Source organism: Dunckerocampus dactyliophorus, chromosome 13 (genome assembly GCF_027744805.1).
Source record: "Dunckerocampus dactyliophorus isolate RoL2022-P2 chromosome 13, RoL_Ddac_1.1, whole genome shotgun sequence".
NCBI lineage: Eukaryota > Metazoa > Chordata > Actinopteri > Syngnathiformes > Syngnathidae > Dunckerocampus > Dunckerocampus dactyliophorus.
The window spans coordinates 5518029-5541607 of record NC_072831.1 but is presented as its reverse complement, the minus strand read 5'-3'; the positions used below and the strand labels follow the sequence as shown (position 1 = coordinate 5541607).

The following is a 23579-nucleotide window of genomic DNA, read 5'->3' as shown; positions in this document are numbered from 1 at the left end:
GGGTCAGTGGGGGCAGCTTCCGGTGGATGAGACTGAAGTGTCCCTGCGTGTGTTGCCGACATGTACTTGCAATGAATGCAACAAATAACTCCTCAAAGGCAACTGTCGTCATATTCAATGGCGGTTCTGGCTTGAATGAAACTCATCGCCACCCCCCACTGACATAAATTCCCACCACTAGTTTTTCTTTACAAAGACAATTTTTTAATATTAACACAGAGGAAACCGGCTCCTCTTCTTCTTTCTAAATTGTGCACCTGATGGCTTTGACTTTGTCTTTTCCATGTTTTGTTGACACAAATTAACGGCACTTTTATCACCATCTCCTACGTAGTCCAACTAGCAGCCAAGGCTAAACCAACTCAAATCGACTCACAGTTCCCTCCTTTTTAGTTCACATTTGAGTTTGAGACTCTTGGTCTCCGATATAATTATATATCAGTAATATCATATTAGCAATTAAATGTTTTATTTTTAAGCAAATACTGTAGTAATTTACTTTTTGTTTTGTTTTTTTTTACCTTGTACTGTAATTCAGTACCCGCGCCCTCGCTACTCCTTTGGTTTGATCCACATCACGTGGTGGACGTTTGATCAAGTTTCAGCAACGACTTGCTACTAGTTGGGGGCGCGATGCAGTATCACCCCTGTAGAGGGCGCCCATCTGCCACACATGCGCTGACTTGATGAGGATATGATTAACGTTAAGCATTAGTAAATAACGTGTTTTGTTCTTTTCCCCCCTCGCGGCGCTCCCTAGAGAATGCCGCCCTGGGGAGTTGCCCACGTGGGTCATACCTAGAACCGACACTGATGATATTTTCTTTATTCTCTTTTTTTTGTAACAAATGTCAAATGGGGGTAATTGCTTTGGTTGTACAGCCTCACTGTGGGCGTTCCACAGCTTGACTCAGTACTTTTGTAGTAATAATTATATAGCACACACGCGTCTATCTTTCTGATTTCTTTTTTTCATTCTTTTATTTTTCATTTTATAATTAATTTATTACATCTTTTTTTTCCTTCTTCATTTTTTATTATTTTTGTTACTTTATTTCCTAATATTTTTAGAGTTCAAACAAGTTTCTAATGTTTCCAACATTTGAGGTTAAAATATTTATTTGGAGTAATGGTAACATTTTCTCATATTTTACGATTTGAAGCAAAACAAAGAAAAAGAAATTGGTGTTTTAGGAATTACATTTTTTTTTTGCTAAAATATAACAAACCGTTTTTATATGTTAAAAAATCTTATATATTATATAATAAACAATATTACACAGTTTAGATTTTTGAATAAAGTGTTAGGAAACTTTTCAAATGTTTTTCACATGAAATATGTCTTTTTTTTTAATTTAAGGGGGTAAAAAAATGTTGCATGAACCTGTGTTTCTAAAACCTGGATGGACTAAATATTGTATGCATACTAGGCCTCAATTATTATTATTGCTATTACTTGTGCATGTACTAAATAGTATGAATGCAAAAAAGTGCGTGCCTCATGGTGATTTCACGTTTCTATGATCCTGTCTTGTGCTCCCGGCAGGTCGTCATGTTGTCGGCCCAGAAGATGTGCCCATCTGCTACAGAGATGAGTTTGGCAAGATTGTCTTGACCTCCATGCATCCGACGCGCCGCCGTCGCCCCGCCCCATGAGGTGTAGCGTTCATACATGGAGCACACACACAGTGTAACGTTGAGTGTATGTGCAGGCCTTCTATCTTCACACAACATGCTGCTGCTCCTTTGCTGGTTTGAATGTAGTTATCTTGGCCCAGAGTGGGGGAACCTCTGCAAACGTTCCCTAAGGATTCCTGCATTCCTGTTTCGGAGCTCCAGTCGCACACAATGATACAAGCATCATAATAGCAGGCAGCATGCACACACAAAAAAAAGTCCAAGTATTTTGCCAGAAATGAATACTAAAGTGACACATCCTTGTACAAATCTATGGGTGCTGAGTGTTCCCTCCAAAAATGTGCAAATGTCCAAACGCCCTCGTCCAGGCCCATTTGCCCCGTCTTGTCATATCTCTTCTTATGGAAAAGTTTGGTCTCCATAGGAACCAGCCTGGGTTCAAATCAACTCTTAGCATTCCCCTTCAAATTACAAAACCAAGTGGTTGTTTTTGACATTCTCCATTACGTACGAGCCATTGTTGATACGCTAGTTCTCTATTTAATAGTTGTATTTATCATTTTTACAGTTACCAAACTTTGCACTGCTTTTTAATGATTATGTATCCATAGCACCTCAATTTAAGCTGGTATTCAGGGTATTTTATGCTGATGACACAACTCTTGTTACTGAGTTAATAATTCCCTCACTGCAAACAAAAGCTTGTCATATCATTCGCCTGGGAAGTTCTCCTGTCTAGATTTCCAAAGAGTGCGATGTGAATATCTGAGGGAAAATATCTGCAAAACGACTGTTGGCTCCTTACTCCACAGGTGCGAGGACGACATTAGCTCAAGGGCTAAAAGATTGGGGTAAACCCGCAGTGTTAATGTTGGTAAAGGTTTGGGTTTAAGATAAGGATTGGGTCCAGGATTAATCCTGAAGGGTTAAAGATTAGGGTTAGGGTTAAATCCGCAGTGTTAATGTTAGGAAAGGTTTGGGTTTAAGATAAGAATCGGGTCCAGGATTCATGTCAAAGGGTTAAAGATTAGGGTTAGAGCCACAGGGTTAATGTTAAATCTGAGCATTGGGTCCACAGTGCAGGATTGGATTACGGACTAGAGGTTAGGCCCGGGGTTAAGGTTAGGGGAGTTAAAGATTCATGTTAGGTCCCAGGATAGAACATTGTAAATATTGGGGATAGAGGTAGGTTTACAGGTTAGGATTAGGGCACCATTAGGAATAGAATTTAAGGCAGACTCATGTCTACGGTTAGTTGGAGAGGGTAAGGATAGTTGTCAGGTTCAAGTGTACAGTTTGAGTCAGATACACAGATTTGTTGGTCAAATCTTGGGTTAGGTTAGATGTTAAAGCTCAGTCTAGGGTTACGTCAGGGAGAGAGGTTAGGATTACAACAGGGCTGGGGTTAAAGACTCGGTAGGCGTTCGGGGGACAGTGTTAGAGGCAAGTAGGATTCAATTTGGGGTTAGAGGTTCAGGATAGAAATAAATGTCAGGGCAGGGTTAGTGGTAGGCGTTAGGGATAGAAAGAAGGGTTAGGGTTAAAGGCCAGACACAGACAGCATCCATGAAGATAGGCGAATGCTGCGACTGAAGTCATCTTCACCGCTCATTTCTATTACCAGGAGACAATGAGGAATATTGCTGGTCTACCCTGCGTCACTACACCCGAAAAATAGTTCTTCTTAAGTGAGCTGCTACAATAACAATGTCGCTGTAGCTTGGTTTATATACAGGTAAGTTATGTAAATAGAACATTGTTAGTGATTCTTTGAGGGTTTTTTTTTTTAGGGCTTTATAGTCGAAATAGGTGTGTCCTGTACTTGCATTGTTAGCTGTTTTTCTCTCTTTAGAATGCACAGAAAAGGGAAAGACGTGTGATCATGTCTCACATAACAATAATACATTTATAATATAAATAAATAATAATCTGTAAATAAAAAATATTCCATTTATGAATAAGGAATCCTATTTCATGGAAATTCACTTATCATGGTCGGGTCTGGAACCAATTATCCACGATAAACAAGGGATTACTGTATTATTGATTGGTCACCAGATACAGTAGCCCCTTTCAAATATTGAAAATTAAATAGAATGAAATGAAACTTAGTGCAAAAGTTTATGACTATTAAAACAAATGAAGGATTTCCATTGTATCGTCGTGCATCTCAATCAACATGGCCTGAACATCAATCCATCCATCCACCCATCTTCTACCGCTTATGCGAGGTCAGGTCACGGGGACAGCAGCCTAAGCAGGGAAGCCCAGACTTCCCCGGCTACTCCGTCTAGCTCCTCCCAACGAATCCAGAGGCGTTCCCAGGCCAGCTGAGAGACACAGTCTCTCCAACATGGTCTTCCCCTATTGGTCGGACACGCCCTGAACACCTCCCCAGGGCGTCCAGGAGGCATCCTGACCAGTTTCCCGAGCCACCTCATCTGGCTCCTCTCAGTGCAGAGGAGCAGCGGTTCTACGCAGAGTTTCTCCTGGATGACAGTGCTTCTCAGCCCAGTCACTCTACGGAGAAAACTCATTTCGGCCGCTTGTACCCGCAATGTTGTCCTGTCTGTCACTACCCAAAGCTAATGACCATAGTTGAGGGGAGGAACGGTAAATGAGAGTCCGCATCACTGCACCAATCCGCCTGTCGATCTCGCGTTCCATCCTTCCCTCACGCATGAACAAGACCCCGAGGTGTTTAAACTCCTCCACTTGGGGCCACTTGTGGCCTTGACCTTCAACTCTCACTGGATTGGTTCTCAGCAGAGTGTGAAGCGGCCGGGATTTGGCAATCAGCACCTCCAAGTCCGAGTCCATAGTTCTCGCTCTGAAAAGTGTGGAGTGCCATCTCCGGGTCGGGGATGGTCCACTTGTTATTCTCTTTACATTTGTTTTTGGTACCCTGAAAGAAAATTAAAGCTGTCTTTTTTTAACATGCACAACGTAAGATGACAAAAAACAGTTCACAGCTCTTTTTGGTCTATTTGTACACCCTTTACTTGCTAACAATATTTATCTATATATCTTGTGGTTGGGTGTAAAGAACCAAAGTATAATTCTTCATAAATTACACCTCATATAACATGTATATACATTCTATACATACATACTGTACAATTCATTGTATTTACATTTGAAAGAAGTCCATATTCCAAAACGGGATGTACTGTATACCAATGGGCAGATATTTTACCCCCCTCAGTACAAGCACAAGGTAGCCTTCACGTCATTGCTGCCAAAGAGGCTCCCAATGGCAAACTTACTGGACATAGTAAAGCCAGTAGACTAGGTTAAAAAAGGTAAATGTGATTGGAAAAACAACACGCGACCACTTGTCTATGGCATTGACATCCGTGAGGTCAGGGATCTTGACCCTGAGCTGTGAGGCTCTCCTCCTCAGTTGACCCTTCTTGTGGCCCATTGGCCTGTCGATGGCCGGGCGTCTGTACAGGTCCCGGCTGGTCACGGGCTTGCGGTATTGTATGCTGGCACTGTCGTAAGAGAACATTGTGGCCCGGGGGTCATTCAGAGAGCCAATTATGTCTCCGCCGCCAATGTCACCCGTCAGGTTTGTAAGAAGGATGTTTCCATGAGCATCAACCTGGTGATGAAGATCAGTGTCAGTTCGTTGCTACTTTGCTAAAGACAGGATATTAATCCGTTTAAAAGCAACTTTGAACGTGATTTTTTTTTAATGGACAGAATTAGGGATTACCACTTTTTCTCCATACTGATACCGCAACGTTGTTCCGATACCAACCTTCTTCTCTCCTTTCTTGTTATAGTAACAGATTTGTATGAACATGCTTTGCTTAATATAGACACGTAAAAAAAAAAGTTGAGTTTCATCTTGGCGAGGGTTACGGCCAACAGTGCAAAATGAAAGCGGTCTTCATCATTATTATTTGTAATTAGTTATGTAAGGTTTAAGTAAGTTGCTGTCATGTCATTCATCAAATGTCATCAAAGCTCTGCTCCCACCTGTACTTTGCTGCTCTCCAGCCTACTCTTGTTGTCAATGTTGGATTTTGCCGCCTTTTCTGCCATCTTCTTCTGCAAGTGAGGACCTCGGCCGAAGAAAATGTAGTTGACAAAGGCGTACTCCAGTAGAGCCAGGAAAACAAAGACAAAGCAGCCCATCAAGTAGATGTCAATTGCCTTGACGTATGGAATCTTGGGAAGTGTCTCCCTCAGGTGAGTGTTTATGGTGGTCATGGTCAGCACAGTAGTTATACCTGCAGGAAAAGAACAGAACAAGATCAGGGACTTTAAAAAAGAATGTCACTTAACAATTGTGGGAAAACACAAAAAGTATTTGCTTTTGTGTAACTGTTGTGCTTTCGCTACTTTTTAAAATTCGACATAAAATCAGTAAAACTTCTAAATACAAGTCTCAAAAAATAAAAACAAAGTTGTATGAAACATGAGGAGTGTCCAAACTTTTTCCACCGAAGGCTGCGTGCTAAAAAATGAAAGAATGCGGTGCGCTATTTAGACACATTTTGTACATCAATCATTCAATCCCAGCCATTTTTCAACAACACCGTCCGTTTTAGATGATTTTGACTGATTTTCAAGGCAGACAGAATATTGTGTTCTATGGCAATATAAACACGGACCCTACCAACACAAAGAATAGACTCCCTTCTTTCATCCGAAAACTAAAGTTTGTTTCTACCTTTTTCCGTTCTTTAGTAATCAACAGTAGAACACAGGTACGTTTCAGGAAAATATCAGTTCCCAACTAAAAAAGGGAGAAAACCAGCTTTTTGTGAAAAGATACATTTCAAGCATAACTTTCACTTAGAGAGAATTTTTTTGTTTTTGTGACAACTCAAATATCTAAACAACTATACCACAAAATAAACAACACACAAAGGGGTTGTGTTACATCAAAATAAGAATTTATTTACAAATATAACACCATGAACTATTTACAATTTTCACATTTGGAACCAAACTGTGCGTGTGCATGCGTTAAAATTTCCCTACAATGCGTAGCCTTCTGCACGCTACACTGCTCCATGCTATTCCACTTCCTCCTTGCTGTCGAGTGTGTTTTTGCATGTAAATGATCCATGCCGAGCTCTTATCAGATGCACTTCTACCACCTTGTGGCCGTATTTATGACTTCAAACGGCTCTAAAAGTAACATCCATTAGTGTGCATCACCTCTTTTTGCCTCTTGCGCAAAAAAACGTAAAAGACATATAAATGTGTCTTTGGGATCGGCTGTTCGGGTTTATAAAAACGTATAAATACATCCTTGGTATTGAATGAGTTTAAGATGAAAAAACAATCCAATATGCTACGCTTGCTGATCAATTGAAAATTGATATGGATGTGTCGACTACCACTGATTTTTCATTCAAGCAAACATGCAGTATAAAAGGATGACCCTGTTTTTTTTTCTTGCAGATAACTGCCAGCCCAGCACATTTGCCAACGGGGAACACCCAGTGGCCAAAATCCATCATACCACTGAACATGCCAGACAACAAAGCAGATCTTCTGTTTTCTTCTGACAGTTTTTGACGAACAGAAATGAGTGATGTGTTGTGTGATGCGTTTGGTAAACTAATATTGGGGTGCAGTTTTTGGCACACAAAAAACCTTTCCTGGTTTGAATGCAAACTGCTACGCATTGTCTCTGTACGGCAAATAATAGGGGTGTCACAAGACACTGAGTTTACGAGACGAGACGACACACGAGATTGTGTCTACGAGAACGGGATGACATTTTAACATTACTTTTCAGAAAAGCACAATGAAAAATGACAATATATGGCAATCTACTAATTTATTTTTTACTATGTTACACTCTTCTGCACTCTGTGTGTATGCAAGCCGCCCCGCCACCACCCACCGAGACAAAGAGATAGTATTGTCACGGTGGTGTATGGTGACACCAGGACGCAGAAACAGGAGTGTAGTGCAGGTAAAAAAAGGTCTATTATGGCTGCACAACCAGATGCTAATAGGCAAAACACTAACAAAAAACAACAAAAGAACACACACTTCCCTGAAGAAGCCAACTAACTACAAACGAGGGCCAGCTGTGACTGGCAGCTTCCTCAGGAAGAGGTAAAGATGACTGAAAACAGCACAAAACAGGAAGCGCTTGCAAAATAAGAGTATAAAACAGGAAATAAGGATAACCAACACAAAATTAATGTATGAGTGACAAAAGGGCTCAATGCGTTCACGCCGTTGTTCTATGGAACAAACACGCCACGTTGCTGAAACCAATGCACAGAGTGAACTCTCTTCCTGCCTGTTTGGAGGCAAATTATCAAGTTCATTTTCATTATTGTATGATTCATTTATTCATTATCATCCCAGGTGCCCACGAAAAATCTTGTCACGTTTTAATCTAACGTTTGATCTTGTGACACCCCGAATGATACAATGAAAGCATCACTGACCCAAGGCCACTCTGGCAGCTGAGGCGTCATAGTTGATCCAGAAAGAGACCCATGACAAGATGGTGATCAGGGTGGAGGGCATGTAGGTTTGCAGGATGAAATAACCTATGTTTCGTTTCAGCTTGAAGCTCAGCGAAAGTCGTGGATACGAGCCTGTGAAGACACAAGGTCACAGGGTGATTCAATAAATGAAGCGATGCATCATTTATGCAAAACCATGAAAAAGTGCTAGGCCAACATTAGATTCATTCTTTTAGCAAAATTATAACTATACACTACAGTAATCCCTTGTTTATCGCAGTTAATTGGTTCCAGACCCTACTGTGATAAGTGAACCTGTTTATGACTAGATCTCTCTCCCGTTGAGGCCTCCAACATCACTGTTGGCCATCATTTCTCCTCACCGTGAACTGACTTTTTCTTTCAGAGATCAGAGGCCCACTGCTCCCTCATCCAGCGTACACGTCCATGTTCCCTAGCCCATGCGAGACAATCACGCCTGTGGCTAGTACCCTTGCAGGTTGTCTAGCATGCAGACCACGCTGATGTTTACAAAGTTTTGACACGACACTTGGGTGGCTCTCTATCTTCCTTTAAATGTGCCTGGAGTTGAGTGGCATTGATTATGCTTTTCTGTGACTCTTCCAGTCTCTCTGTATCTCTGTTGCAACCTGCTGAAGACACTCTCTGACACTTTAAGCTCAGTGGCCACTTCCCTGTGAGAACATCCTGTATGAAGCCTCGCAATGGCAAGGTACTATTGCTCTCCTCCGAGTGTTCCTTCCACCCCCCCAAAGGTCGTGGAATAGTGGACCACCGCTACTCCCTTGCAAGGGTACTGGAGGGTACATAGCAGTTGGCACAATAACACCACATGTTTTGTGGACTTGGAAAAGGCATTGGACCTTGTCCCTCGTGGCGTCCTGTGCGGTGTGCTCCACAAGTACAGCATTCAGGGCCCACTATTATGGCCCACTAAAGTGACACTATTATGTCCAATTTTGTAAACTTCCCTTGTCATCCATCCCCAAATATTCTCAGTTGGATTTAGATCAGAGGAACATGCAGGATGGTCCAAAAGACTGACGTTATTCCTAAGGGAGAAGTCCTTTGTCAGGTGGGAATTGTGAACTGCAGCCTCTTGAAAAAGCCGATCTTAACCACATAGACGAGGGCCTTCAGTCATGAGGGATGCCCCCCTCAACATCTCCACATAGCCATCTACTGGTTGACGCCCCTGCACAACCCAAAGGTCCATTGTTCTATCGAGAATATATCTTATTAATTGGCCGCACGGTGGCCTAGTGGTTCGAATCTCCGTTTGGGCATCTCTGTGTGGAGTTTGCGTGATCTCCGCGTGTGTGGGTTTTCTCCGGGTACTCCAGTTTCCTCCCACATTCCAAAAACACGCATGTTAGGTTAATTGGAGACTCTAAATTGTCCATAGGTATGAATGTGAGTGTGAATGGTTGTTTGTCTATATGTGTCCTGCAATTGGCCAGGGGTACCCCCCCTCTGGGATAGGCTCCAGCATACCCCCGTGACCCTACTGAGGGAAAGCGGCATAGAAAATAAATGGATGGATATTTTACCAATAATCAATGAAATTATTTTCAGACTCTGCCAAATTTTTTCCGAAAATTAGATTTTTTTTTTTTTACAGAAAACAGATCTCATTCATGTTGGTCATAATTTATAAGTACGTGAAAACAAAGCATAAACGTCCCGCCTTGTCAGAGTACTCAGCTGGCAGGACAACCCAGCAGCCTGTGAAGCAGTGCTATCCTGATGACCAGGCTAAATGCTAGATCGTGACTCTGATTCCATCTGTTCTATCAAACATCTTTCATTATCATTCATTTGTGGTAACTACCTACACATTTTTTCATTTCAAATGCGTTTAGTAAGTATGTGAGGCATATTTACGGCTTAGGCCTGGATTGTGCTTTTATGTATTTAGCTTGTTGACTTCCTTCATAGTGAGTGAACAATGACAGTTTCAGAGAGACGGGGTGAGCTCTGGAGCAGTCACTTTTATTGCAAATGGTGATGCGAAATCAGAGGTGAGTGTCAACGTTCAGCTAGCCAGAGGGTTTGGAAGGGGAAGAGCCAGCCGGCGTAGCGGACGGTAGCATAATCCAGGCTTTATTTGACATTTTTCACGGGCGTCTCAATTACTCGTGATTATTTGCTAATACAACATTTATCGGTAAACCTAAGTGCTTGTTTCCGCTTCAGCATTGCACCAGTCGATACCACGTGTTTTGTAAACTTGGAAAGGGCAATTGACCTTTGAGGTGTTGCGGTCATCGGTATCCTCTTGGTGGTGAGGTTTTGTGGACATGACCAACCTGGAGGAGGCTCAGAAGTAGAACTAGTAGACAGCCGTCTCAGACATGGCCTTGGAATGCCTGCGAGTCCGCAGGTGAAACTCGAGTAGGTGGCCAGAAACAGGGATGTCTGGTGTTCCTGGCTAAGACAGCTGCCCCAACCCAGATAAGCATAATAAAGTTGAATAGACTGTTTTTACTTACCTGTGGCAAACACAGCTTTTGTGGACAGTGTTTGGTAGTCTATGATTGAAAACTGGGGTAACTCAATGTTCTCCACTCCAGTCACTGATCCTGCATTGCTTCCTCCTTGCCAGTAGAACTCAATATCATCAGTGGTATAGCCATCTGTGGGAGTCAGAGAAACAAAAATACACATTGGATGATAGCTGAAATAAACAGGATCAGGGCAAAAATACAACTATCTTTATGTGTAGATTCATCTACATATCTGATTTCCTCCCTCCGTGAATTAGCTGAGCATCGACCTACTGTACATGTTTGCAAACAAAAACACTGCAAAAAGGCGACAAACACACCAACATAGCAACATGACAAAAACAATGGTAAGAAACATTCAAATATCTGATAAAATATCATTTTCTGCAGAATTTTGTCCTTTATAACAAACCTCCACTCTGCTTTGTATAAAAATCTCGTCTTCTCCGAGCTGCCGTGACGCAGTCCCTAGGATTACCGTCATGGAAAAATGGGAAGCACAGAGGTCAGACATTTGTAGCTGGTCAACAGGGTTGCACACATTTCAGTTTGGTCAGAGAAACATCCCAAAAGCAGAATGTTTCCACCTTCATGTTTGACAGTTGGGAGACTGTTGTTGGACTCATTCACAATTTCTCTGCTTCCAAACCCTTCTACTGGATGCCAAAGAGATCCATTTTGGTTTCATGTGAGCACATCACATTTTCCCAAGCCTTGTCTGAGTCATTCAGGTGACTTCATGTCAAACGTTCGTACGGGTCTGTACATGTGCCTTCTTGAGCAGGGGGCCCTTGCGGGCACTGCAGGATGTCAATCCATTCTAGCAAAGTGTCTTACTAATGCCTTTCTTGCTGACTGTGGTCCCCACTCCGTTGAGATCATTAACTCATTCAATCCCAGCCATTTTTCAAAAGACACCCTTTCAGTACCAGCCATTTTAGACGATTTTGACTGATCTTTCAAGGCACACAGAATTTTGAGTTCTATGGCTATATAAACAGGGATCCTACCAAAAGAAAGATTAGACTCCCATTTTTCATCAGAAAAAAAGGTGGTTTCTCCCTTTTCCTGTTCTTTAGTAATCAGCAGTAGAACATTGGTAAGTTTCAGGAAAATATGAGTTCCCAAGTAGAAAAGGGAGAAAAACAGCTTTTGTGAAAAGATACATTTCAAGCATAACTTTCACTCATATATTTTTTGCTTTTGTGACAGCTGAAACATCTAAACATACATCAAAGTAACAATTTACTTACAAAAATAACACCATGAATTATTTGCAATTTTCACATTTGGAACTAAACTCTTGTGTGTGCATGTGTGTGCACGCGCGCATGTGTGCGTCTGCATGCATTAAAATTTGCCAACAATGCGTAACCTTCTGCACGCTACACTCCTCCGTGCTCTTCCAATTCCTCCTTGCTGTCGAGTGTGTTTTTACATGCAAATGATCCATGCCGAGCTCTTATCAAATGCACTTCTGCCACCTTGTGGCCGTTCATCACCTCTTTTTGCCTCTTGTGCAAAAAAAACGTGAAAAACTTATAAATATGTCTATGGGATTGGGGGCTCGGGTTTATAAACACGTATAAATACGTCTTTGGTACTGAATAAGTTAACTAGCTCCTCTCTTGTCATTCCGGGCTGCTCCCTCACCTTTCTCACAATCATCCTCACCCCACCTGGTGAAAAATAGCATGGAGCTCCAGAGTGAGGGCAATTGACTTATCTTGTATTTCTTCCATTTCCAATTATTGCACTACAAGTGTTCTTTTTCTGATGGTCTTGTAGCCCATTCCAATCTTGTGCAGGTCAGCAATCTTGTCCCAGAGGTCCCTGGACAGCTCTTTGGTCTTGCCAATGGTGGTGGAGTTGTTTGAATGGAAGAGACAGGTGTCTTTTATACACATAATAAGTTAAGATTAAGAAGGGACAGGACTAGATTGTGTGCTTCACAGGCCCTTGACGTTACTGTCAATATTTGTAATTTTCTTCTTTTGTTTCTCGATAAGATCTTGTCATCATTTTCCAGACCCTTGACATTACAATTTTTTAATTTTTCATTTTGTTCCTCTGAGATCCTTTTGTTGCCTGATCTGCTCAGGATATTACTGTCATTAAGTCTAATGTCCTTCTTTTGTTCCTCTGAGATCTAGTTACTGCTTGATCTTCTCCAATAATGTTAACTACCCTTGCCGTCGTGATACATATTACATCCATCATCTTCAATTTTAGCACTTTTTCCCACTCTTCACACTCATATTTATTAACTGCCAAATGGTGGGTCTTGTCCTTTTCCTTTTGTGTCCTCGGATTCTTCCACTGTTTCTCACTGTTGCTTGGCAGCTACCCTAACTTGTTTATTTAAACAATCCGGACCTCGTGCTAGAAGGTGTCAGCCAGCAGTCCTGTTGTTGCGGTCAAGATGTATGGTCATGAAAGCTCCAAATGAGTCCAGAACTCCTGTGACAAGTAGAGACTCGGCAGTAAGCATCCCATCCGACCGGCAGGAAAGGAAAAATCATAAAATTCTGGACTGTTCATGTCTTTATAGGGTCGTCAAATTGCAAAATCAGGAAGGGATTAAACACTTATTTTCCCCAAAGTGTGTGTGAAACAACAAATGGCAAAACAAAAGGTTACCACTCACAGCTTTCAATCTCCAGGGTACAGTTCTGCTCATCCAGTGGGTATCTGCGCAAATCCATCATGCATGCTGCCGTTGTGGTAATTCTGAAAAAAACAGTGATCCAAGTCAGTCTTGATAAAATCTCCTGAGCTGCACCGACATAATCTGCATGTACAGTACACGTCACAGACAAATATGGAACATTTTCCCATTACACGTACAGGATAAACAGATGTACAACGCAATGTCCAAATCACAGATATTGTAGTGGTGATATGGGGACAGAGAAGGGGACGGCTGTCCTTTTAGCAGTCTCAAAGCCTGAGGATACCAACAGTGAGCTATTCTGGTGGTCCTGGCCCATGTACACCTGTGCCTTCTACCTGAGGGTAACAGGTGGAACAGGTCAAGTGCAGGATGGTGCCCATGCCACAGGTCCGTAGTCATTTGGTCATATAACCACCTGTTTTCTTAGTCTGTGGTCCTGTCGGCTCGGTGAGCGATAAACTGTGGAAACTGACAACTCTGCTCCTCTCCTGTAATGCAGAATACCTTTGAACTGAAGTTGAATTATTGACAAACTGGCCCAGTGTTTCCTCTATTAGTTCCACAGAACTCACTTTGTCATAGGTTTGCTGCGCTGCAGAGTGAGTACACTGCAACAGAAAGAGGCTTTATGAATGATTTACCCAGAGGTTCTTACTCAAAGCCATAGAGGAGGTGCTGACTGTGCACAGGCAATACTCGTGTAAATCAGGTACTGTTATGGGATTCCTCATCTGCTTTATGTGTGCAAACAGTCAAATAAGGCTTTTTTTGTTTCAACCAACCATGTTAGTACATTGATCGTATAATTATTGCTACTGCTTGATTATTATCCAAAAAATGTCTATATTACGGCATACTATAAAAATCTAAGATTATGTTTTTATTGATCTCTAGGGGTGTCCCACTACAACTTCTTCACTTCTACTACAATACCAATATTGCAGTCTTGAGGATCAGCCATTACCAATATCAGTCAGTTCGGAGAAATAGTTCTGAGAACAATAGTCAGTAACAGTAAGTACAGTATAAGAAAAATTCACTTCCTCATGCTTTGGACCGTATTGGTTGTTTGGAGGAGGCTGGATGCGCGATTAGGTTGGTCGTGATGAACTTCCCCGGTTCTGTAACATGGCGAGGGACTTGTGCCCAGTGGGTTTTGCACCAAAGTCAGGCCGTGGGGCCAGCAGCCTAAGACAAGAAGCTCTCTTCCAGCTTCATCCAGCTCCTTCCAGCAGATCCTGAGGCGTTCCCAGGTCAACAGAGAGACACATACTCTCTCTCCATGTCCTGAGTCTTCCTCAAGGCCTCCTGCCAGTCTGGCACCCTGACCAGATGCGGGCTCCTCTCGCGGCGGCACTACTCCGACTTTCTCCCAGCTGACAGTGCTCCTCATTCTATCTCTAATGGAGAGCCCAGCCACCCTACAGAGGAAACTAATTTCTTTTACCCGCAATCTTGTCCTTTCAGTCATTACCCAAATATCATGGCCATAGGTGAGGGTTGGAATGAAGATCGACCACTACATTGAGAGCTTTGCCTTTCGGCTGAGCTTTCTCTTGACCACAACAAACCGATGCAGAGTCGGCAGTCCAGAATCTGCATGATTAAATGGACTGTGATAGTTCCTTCTAACAGATGATAAACACAACCTTGCATTACAGAAAAATACAAGACACAAATACAGGAATGCATTGTCCTACCATGAAGTAATGACTAGACAGAAAACACTCTGGAGTTGGTGTTGATATGTCTTATGACTTGCTTCATAAGATAACAACTTTATTAGGACTTTTACAGCAATCTTCGGCTACTTTATCACAATGGCATCTGCTAAATGCTCCAAGATCCACCACAGGCTGTAAGGATCACCCTTTCAGAACAAAGTAGTCAAATTCTTGTTCTTTGTTGGGGCATATTCTTACAACAGACACACCTGCTACATTTTATATCACACAGTGAATCAAGAGATTCTAATATTTATTCATCTTTAGATTTCAAATACTGTTAAAAAAAACACAAAACTGAGGTTTGTTGCCCTGCCTCCAAAGGCTGCAAAGACTAAAAACAGGTCTTACCTGAGACCATAGAGCACGGTTCCATCAGGGTGCAGTCTGATCATTCGGTTTTTCACTGTCACTCCGTGAACAAAAGATTTCTTATCATTAATAAAGTATGTGTCAGGGACCCAGAGCTGGTCAGCCACGCGGTTGTCCAGTGTTAGGTTGAGAGGAATACCAGTGTAGGAGAGACGCTTGTCTCGCCAGGACTGTTGAAAGTACATGGTGATGGTGTAGTCCTGTGGGAATAACACAGGATGAAAAGAAGTTTAGCACATTACATTAGTTAATGAGTCATGATTCAGACTATTTGAATTTCAGAGGTGAAACAGCAGTTCTTTTGTGTTTTTTCTTGTTATTCCGCACCAAAATTGTTATGTTACTTTTATTCTGTCATTTCTACGACGCTCAGCTGCTTCTCAACTGATTCACACCGTTCCAACATGAAAACCAGTTCATTCGGGCTGTTTTCCACAATCCACATCCACCATTTAAGACCTACGGACCCCATTACAGGGTGAGAGTGGCAGAGTGGTTGCACTTGAGTTGCCATCGTAACTGCTACGCCATGCTTTTGCCAATACACTAGGTCCCCAACTTACGAACATCCGACTAGCAAATATTCACGGATACGAACACAAGCCGACGGGTCCATATTTTATTTTATTTTTCCTTGTAGTCGCTCAATCAGTATTTATACTGCTACTGTACATGCTTGACCAGTAGAGGGCACTGTGACACTGCTAATGGGACCAACAGAGGACGCGTTAGAGCTAATGGGACCAACAGAAGAAGAGTTAGACGCTGGGGAGATAAAGCTAAATGGAAAGCTAAATTGTAGCTGTATGATACAACCCGGACAGAGCATGTGATTAAAGTTTATGAAGAGTTAATAGGCCTGCTTAATTCTACACCACCTACAGAACACTACCTCTTTTAGAAGAGTCTAACGATGACGACGATTTGTCCTTTTTCAATAACTCCTCCTCCAACTCCTCCACGACGTATGCTCGACCACTCCTCTTCAAAGGTAAATAACATTTATCATTACGTATTATTATATCATTTTTACTGTTTTTTCCATTAATTATCCTCGTTTAACATTACTACTGCATCCAAACTCATATTTACATACATACACATATACTGTATATGTATACACGTACATGTAGTACCTATATCATTGGTAATATTACCTTTTCCCCTACTTAAGAACAATTCGACATAAGAACGGTCGTCTGGAACCAATTGTGTTCGTAAGTTGGGGACCTAGTGCACAGTAATCCCTCGTTTATCACGATTAATTGGTTCCAGACCAGACCACCACAAGCACTTCATTGGGCAAATGTTGGAAACAAGCCAGCTGTCCAAGACCAGCACATCATGTCATGAATAATTTCATAAAACAAAACACTAATGTGGCAAACATAGCACTATCTGAAAGCTAACACATAGCCCTTCAAACGGTAACAGCAACATTCCTCTACCACTAAAACTGAACAAGCATCTTCATTTATTCTCATCCAGTAGCAAATACATTTTTGCATCTACAGAAACCACCAAAGTCTCACCTTTACTTTGTTTCCAAGATCATCCATGTTGGCCTTGTAGAAAAACGATTAATTTTGGATATGTCCTTTTCAAGCAATCCTCTCAAGCACATGGTTTAAGAGGTTAAGGCAGTGTGCACATTTGTAAAAGCAGGTTGCAAACTTCTTACTGCCACACTCAAGCGAAGCAATGAGGCAATGTCCACATGTTCTTTTTGTAAATTATCATTAAATAATTCAAACCTGCAATAAAAACCTGCTGAGTCTGGTGCTCTAGTGTCTCACTGAACATTATAATAACGCTACTGACCAGTTTACAATATTACATATCATCACAGAGTCTTTGAATGTGTCTTCTGAATGTCTCACATTTGCCTTTTATTTCATGTGGTCATTTTAATGCTTGAAAATCGCCATTTTAAGCAAAAATGTACATACTTTACTTAAATATGGATATTTTTGACGACTAACAGGCCGTATTTAACCACAAACAGCATGATTTATTATGTGGTTAACACATGCAGTAGGGGTGGGGGAAATAATCGATTCTTAGATGCATCGCGATGCGGACATTGACGATTATTAATCGATTCATAAATGTCAATAATCGGTGCTGACGGAACAAAAAAAAACAAAAAGACGGAAAGCGAAAGTGCCGCCAGGACAGTTTATGGTGGTGCACCTAAGTGTAATGGCCGCCACACGTGGGAGGTGACAAACAACTGTGATTGGCGAAAACTCATCGCCAACGTGTAGCAAACCCTGCACGCGGGTGCCGACGAGCGGCTGTGACCTGCTACACTGGTGAGTGACGCGTTCACACGCAGAGCGATTTGTACGAGTCTCCCACGGTTTTGATTGGCTGTGGAGGGAATTTGTGGGTATCAAAGTAGTTCAGAGGAGGAAAAGCGGCCGGTGTTGATCGATTACTCTTGCTAGTACCGGATCTTGTTCGTATTGATGATAAACTTCCATAAATGCCCATTTAAATTCATGTAAACTTACCCAATATGTTTACTCTTCCCACCCCAAGTATGCACTTGGATTGGATAATTAAATTGAAAAAAACGTGATCGAATGAAGCCTCAAAAATTCGAAGTGGCAAGGTCTTAATTTACAGGTCGATCTACATTCTTACCCTCACCTGTGGTCATGACAGAAAGGACAAAATCGCGGGTACAAGCGGCCAAAATGAGCTGTAAAGTCCTGCTGTTCTTCATGAGTTGGGGAGATTTCCAGTCACTATCCATGCAGACGTCGGCCGGTCTCCATGTCAAGTCATCACAGGCAGCAATAGGTATTGGCTGTGATATCAGCCGATACACATTAAAACAGTCATGGTTTGGTTTATTCCAAATATGAAAAGTAACTTACACAGCAGTAGACAGCATAGCATAGTTTCATTAAAGGCTATAATGGATGGCATTTGCATGTCACATACTTATTGGAGAAGGCACTATCAACGTTATGAGCATAATGAACATATTATCTTGGTAATCAGCCCTCAAGCATATAGTGAAAGATATGTGCCTGATACTGAAATGACGTATGACTACTTTATTATTTTATTTTCATGTTCACCACTATATGTTCTCTGCATTCGCCCAATTGATCTTTGAAAATGGCGGCCAGGGCAGATGTTCCATGACTGCTCCACTATCAAGCTAATATGAGGGACAAAGCTGCAGTTAAGATTCCACTCACTGCTCTCTAGTTTTCAGCACTGGCTGCAGTCTGTAAAGACGCTGATGCATGCATTTCCCAAAGAGCTGGAGGGGAACAAACTCTTTCTGAAAGGCAAAGCTGCACACAAACAACAGAAGACTTTTCTCAGTGATCACATCATATGCAATGGTAATTCCAAAAGTTAAAAATGAAGACACAAAATGTGATTATGGTGATTTCTTCCTTACTACAGCCTCATAAAGTTACTTGAAACAGGGATTGATATCATGTGTTGGCTGGTCATGTGGTATGCGCATGAGACCATACTATTTACCAAACAGCATTAGAGCTTGATCTCGGTTTGTGACATTACGTGCTATGTTTCGTGGTTAAATGCACTTGCATAAAATAATACGTCGTCCGGCGTAGATACACTGAGGAATGACTTTTTTTCACTTTTGTTCACTTTTTGCCCTTCATTAAGTCTCCTCGGCATAAAACATACTTGTCTGATTGCAGTGCATGAAAGAAAAGACATAATCCCTCCAGCGTGTCCTAAGTCTGCCCCGGGGCCTTCTCCCGGCTGGGCATGCCCGGAAGCGTCTGGGAGGCATCCGGACTAGATGCCCGAGTCACCTCAACTGTCTCCTATCGATGTGAAGAAGTAGCAGATGTACTCTGAGCCCCTCCCGGATGACCGAACTCCTCACCCTGTCTCTTAGGGTGAGTCTAGCCACACTACGAACGAAACTCATTTCAGCTGCTTGTATCTCGTTCTTTCGGTCACGCCCTTAAGCTCATGACCATAGGTGAGGTTGGGAACATCGCTCGACCGGTAAATTGACAGCTTTGCCTTCCGGCTCAGCACTCTCTCGTCACCACAACGGTCCGGTACAGCGACCGCATTACTGCAGAGACTGCACCGATGCACCTGTCGACCCTGGGGCAGGACCTCATTCCCAACCCGGAGGATGCAATCCACCCTTTTCCGGCTGAAACCATGGCCTCGGATTTGAAGGTGCTGAGTCTCATCCCAGAAACTTCACACTCAGCTGCCAACCGCCCCAGTAAACTCTGAAGGTCACAGCCTGGTGAGGCCATCAGGACCCATCACCAAATAAGTGAAATTAGGTATTGTAAAATACTCAGAAGAGAAATGCCAACCAACATTGGCCGCATGCTTGGTCTAAGTGTTGACTTTCTATGCCTTGAACATATTGAAAGGATCTGCTCCTACAAGATGTGGCAAACAGTGTTGTTATTTTTAACGCCACAAGTGTGTTGTGTGTGTTGAGAATGTCTATGGACGGTAAAGACGAGATGGGTGCAAGCATAATGCCTCTCGTCTTTTTTAACTCAGAACCTGCACTACATTAGCGGGCATTGTGAAACCTTCACTTACATTAAAGCAGTAAAACACAACAAGGGGTAAACATTCATCCAGCCTGGGTTGCACACACACAGCTCTGCTAAACCAAGCTAACCTTGCTAGCTTCCATTTACGCTCCATAAGAGAGGAGTTTCCAATTTTTTCGCCGCCGTTTCGACATGTTTCGTTCGGGAGGGGGCAGATTAGTGTTTATGATGAGATTTGCCGGGTAAGTACTTCCCCACACAAACGTTCCTTCTCCTCACGATGACATCATTTAATTCACGCATTCATTGGTGCGCTGAAATGACGTCAGTCCCTGTCTGGGCTTAAACTTGTATTGGTACACATTTGTATATTTATCAGGTATACCTTTTGAGTGTTAAGTTGCTGTGTGATGAGTTCAGTGTTATTTGTACGATGACACCGTGAGTCCGTTGGGCCGTATCCGCTGCCTTCTTCTTGTTTGTCTTCGGCATATTGGAGATGAAATATTGGTGCTTGACCATCTGGCTTTTATATCCATCCATCCATTTTCTATCACTATCCTCATTAGGGTCACGGGGGCATGCTGGAGCCTATCCCAGCTGACTTTGGGCGACAGATGGGGTACACATAGACAACCATTCACACTCGCATTCATACCTATGGACAATTTAGAGTTACCAATTAACCTAACATGCTGGCTTTTATATATACTGCAGAAATCAGTGCGCACAACATGCGTTGTAAGTATGGAGCATGTGATTGATCCTCATTGGCCAGTTGAACAGGAGAAGTGTCGAGCAAGCACAGACGACACACTCATCATTTGCGCAGCACGGGAGTCAGTGCGTTGCGTGCACATTGGCTATACAGCGCACGCACGGCATTTATACTGGGGGTGAATCCAAAGCCCAATGCAGCGAAAATTCCTCCTGCTCTAAAAGTGCTATGTCGTGTCTGCGTGCACCCAAATCCAGACTGAGGCAGGACTCACCATGTACGACTCCCCAGTTTTTGCCCTCGTTGAGACCGTGTCTTACGGCGAAAAACCGTGCTGTAGCTAGAGCTATGGAAATATAGTAAAAACATTTGAATGGTAATATTTCACAATCCATTACAGCATTGGAATTATTAAATGGGTTTAAAATTACCTTTAAGCAATACGCTTTTGGAAATTAGCTAGCTTACCTGACACCCTGCCATTTTGGGCAATGTCAAATCGTAACGACACATCATAACAGCAGCTTGAAATTCGCGTATTTTGAGGAGAATGATCATACATACCAGATTTGATTTCAGGACCCTCTGCTTCAGTAAAACACTACCACAGTCCGTAAAGAATCCCTCATATAATGCAGTTATATGTTTAAATAAACTAAACAGTGTTGGAAAAAAGCTATGTATCCTATTCCCTGTGTGTTTGCTACTAGCTACATATTGAAGGGGTTAAATTATCGTACATTATGGGATGTTTGGAATTATTGATTGTGGGCTGTACAGAGTGTGGAATTATCGTACAAACATGCTAATTACCGTAAGCCTGGTTGTTTATTTTTACGGTAACCGGCATTAGTTTTAATCTAGACAACTTTATTTGTTTATTTATGTTTACATATTGGAGCAGCACGGTGACCGGGTGGTTAGCATGTTGGCCACACAGACAGGAGATCAGCGAGATCTGGTTTGCATCTCTGTGTGGAGTTTGCATGTTCTTCCCGTGCGTGCGTGGCTTTTCTCCGGGTACTCCAGTTTCCTCCCACATTACAAAAGCATATATGTTAGGTTAATTGGTGACTCTAAATTGTCCATAGGTATGAATGTGAGTGTGAATGATTGTCTATATGTGCCCTGCCATTGACTGGCGACCAGTCCAGAGTGCCTCTCGCCCGAAGTCAGCTGGGATAGGCTAAAGCATACCTGCAACCCTTGTAAGGATAAGCGGCATAGAAAATGAAAGGATGGATGAGGCTTTACATATTGACCAATGAAGAAGTGTGGAATCATTAAAAAACGAATTATTCGCCTCTCTCTATCTCTTCCAATTTCACCGCAGTCACGTGTGCTCGCAGCGGGTGAGCTCCATATATGCATTTAGCTTTTGATATGCTGGAGTAAATGCGTGCAAATAGCTTTTGCTTCATTCAAAAGCGGCGCTGCAGCGAGTAAAGAGCAGACACCCACACCATGCGCTCGTGTGGTGTAACAAGGCTGCGTCGAATCCTAAAATTGCGTCGAACGAGAATGTCAACTTACCATGTTGACTTCAGACACCATGTCGATGCTGGAGATGTCGATACGCATGCCCACATCTACAGGGGCACCTGTGTGTATGTGTTTGTGGGCGGGGGAGGAAAGGACATCGACATTAGTAAGCATCCCGCCAAGCATCACGTGGGGGGGGGGGGGGGGGGCAGCTGATGTCTCACCTCCAAAATCAGGCCGCAGACGGATGTCGTATCCTTTCAGCAGCTTGTCCACGGTGGCTTTCACAAATGACATGTTGCTAGGCTCGTTGGCACTGAAGCAGAACGCACATTTAGTTATTTAAAAAAAATATCTGAGCCGTTTTGAGTCTCACCTTGGCGCCCCACTGGCCAGCGTAAGCATCACGGACAAGGAGCAGACCCCCCAGCATCGGTCCAGAGTGGTCCACATCTCCAACTAACCAGACTATAGATTCTAAGATCAACACGTGAGTGTGGTTTTACCAGCACCCGAACATTGGGGCAAAACCCTTAATGGAAACGTAGCCATGAAGAAAAATCAGCGGGCCAAAACACCTCCAGAGTTGTACTTTGCCCATCGAAGATAGAATCTCCCTCCAGGCGCTCCAGATCCTAACAAGATATCGCGACAGTCCTATCACGAGATGTCCGCCAAGAAACGTACGTCTTCCCGGTGATCCACCGCTCAACTCGAGGATGCAGGGTGAGCTGATCGAGACAAATACCGATGGTGTTGATACCAAAGGTAGTGTCGGTATGGGGTCGATATTAGCGCGATGAGATCGATATTTGTCAATCGTGTGTTTATTTTCACAGTCTTTTTCGTTGTGTTGATCATCCTGTTACATGTTGATGGCCATGTATTGATATATTGTTTACAAACAACAATTCAACTTTAACTTTCAAAATGTGCTTTTCTTAGCTTGCATCAGGCTACTAACTACTTTTAACTATTTAATACAGATATTTTTTTTTCTTTTTTGTTTCTGCTGGCAATCTGTATATTGTGTTTGTATTGTTCATATTGTAACATCTGCACAGATGCTTATTGAAGTAACGAGGGGGGGTCGTTGTGTGACAGAGAGAATAATATGCGCTATGTGCGTGCAGCAGAGTTGTTTAATATTGATTGTCTTGATTCATAATTGCCTTAATTCGTAATTGCCTCTAAACATAGCCACGACGATGAGTGTTCTTGGAGGTTGTGTGACTGACCTTAATTGTGCTAGACGCCTGTAAACAGGACCGGACCAGATGATACGGGCGTCATGGACAGAGCCAGGCCACCTCGCCTCAGCATTGGTGATTATGTGGTATCATTACAAATCATCTGAAATAAAGGGTTGCCCGTTAAAATCGAAACACATCACATACAATGTATTACACAATGTCCACGACTTAAAAGCAAATTGTTAGACTGTTGAATTAGCCTTTGGGGA

At 42.6% G+C, this 23579-nt stretch overlaps 1 protein-coding gene across 2 annotated transcripts; it reads right to left on the bottom strand.

Annotated features, from left to right (window-relative positions):
• Nucleotides 1–3460: 3460 nt before the first annotated feature.
• Nucleotides 3461–22829, bottom strand: gabrb1 (gamma-aminobutyric acid type A receptor subunit beta1). 2 transcript variants are annotated; one of them, XM_054796670.1, is made up of 9 exons: nucleotides 22342–22422; nucleotides 22169–22236; nucleotides 18601–18699; nucleotides 15365–15585; nucleotides 13263–13345; nucleotides 10601–10744; nucleotides 8067–8219; nucleotides 5623–5876; nucleotides 3461–5242 (listed from the first exon to the last, which is right to left on the bottom strand). In XM_054796670.1, exons 4-9 carry the CDS (start codon nucleotides 15568–15570, stop codon nucleotides 4901–4903), a joined length of 1182 nt encoding a protein of 393 aa, XP_054652645.1. In that variant the 5' UTR covers nucleotides 15571–15585; nucleotides 18601–18699; nucleotides 22169–22236; nucleotides 22342–22422; the 3' UTR covers nucleotides 3461–4900. The 2 variants fall into 2 exon arrangements, with proteins under 2 accessions (XP_054652645.1, XP_054652644.1); XM_054796669.1 differs by lacking the exon at nucleotides 18601–18699 and adding an exon at nucleotides 22494–22829 and having other exon boundaries at nucleotides 3462–5242; nucleotides 22342–22433.
• Between the last annotated feature and the right edge of the window lie 750 nt (nucleotides 22830–23579).

Bases quoted from the DNA above. Each gene is read 5' to 3' on its own strand.
- gabrb1 (XM_054796669.1), bottom strand. From the start codon at position 22,570: ATGTGGACCACTCTGGACCGATGCTGGGGGGTCTGCTCCTTGTCCGTG. The intron at 22,237-22,341 runs GTGAGACATCAG...ACATACACACAG, and splicing joins TCTGCGGCCTGATTTTGGAG to GTGCCCCTGTAGATGTGGGC. The intron at 5,243-5,622 runs GTGGGAGCAGAG...CTTCATCACCAG, and splicing joins TGGAGAGCAGCAAAGTACAG to GTTGATGCTCATGGAAACAT.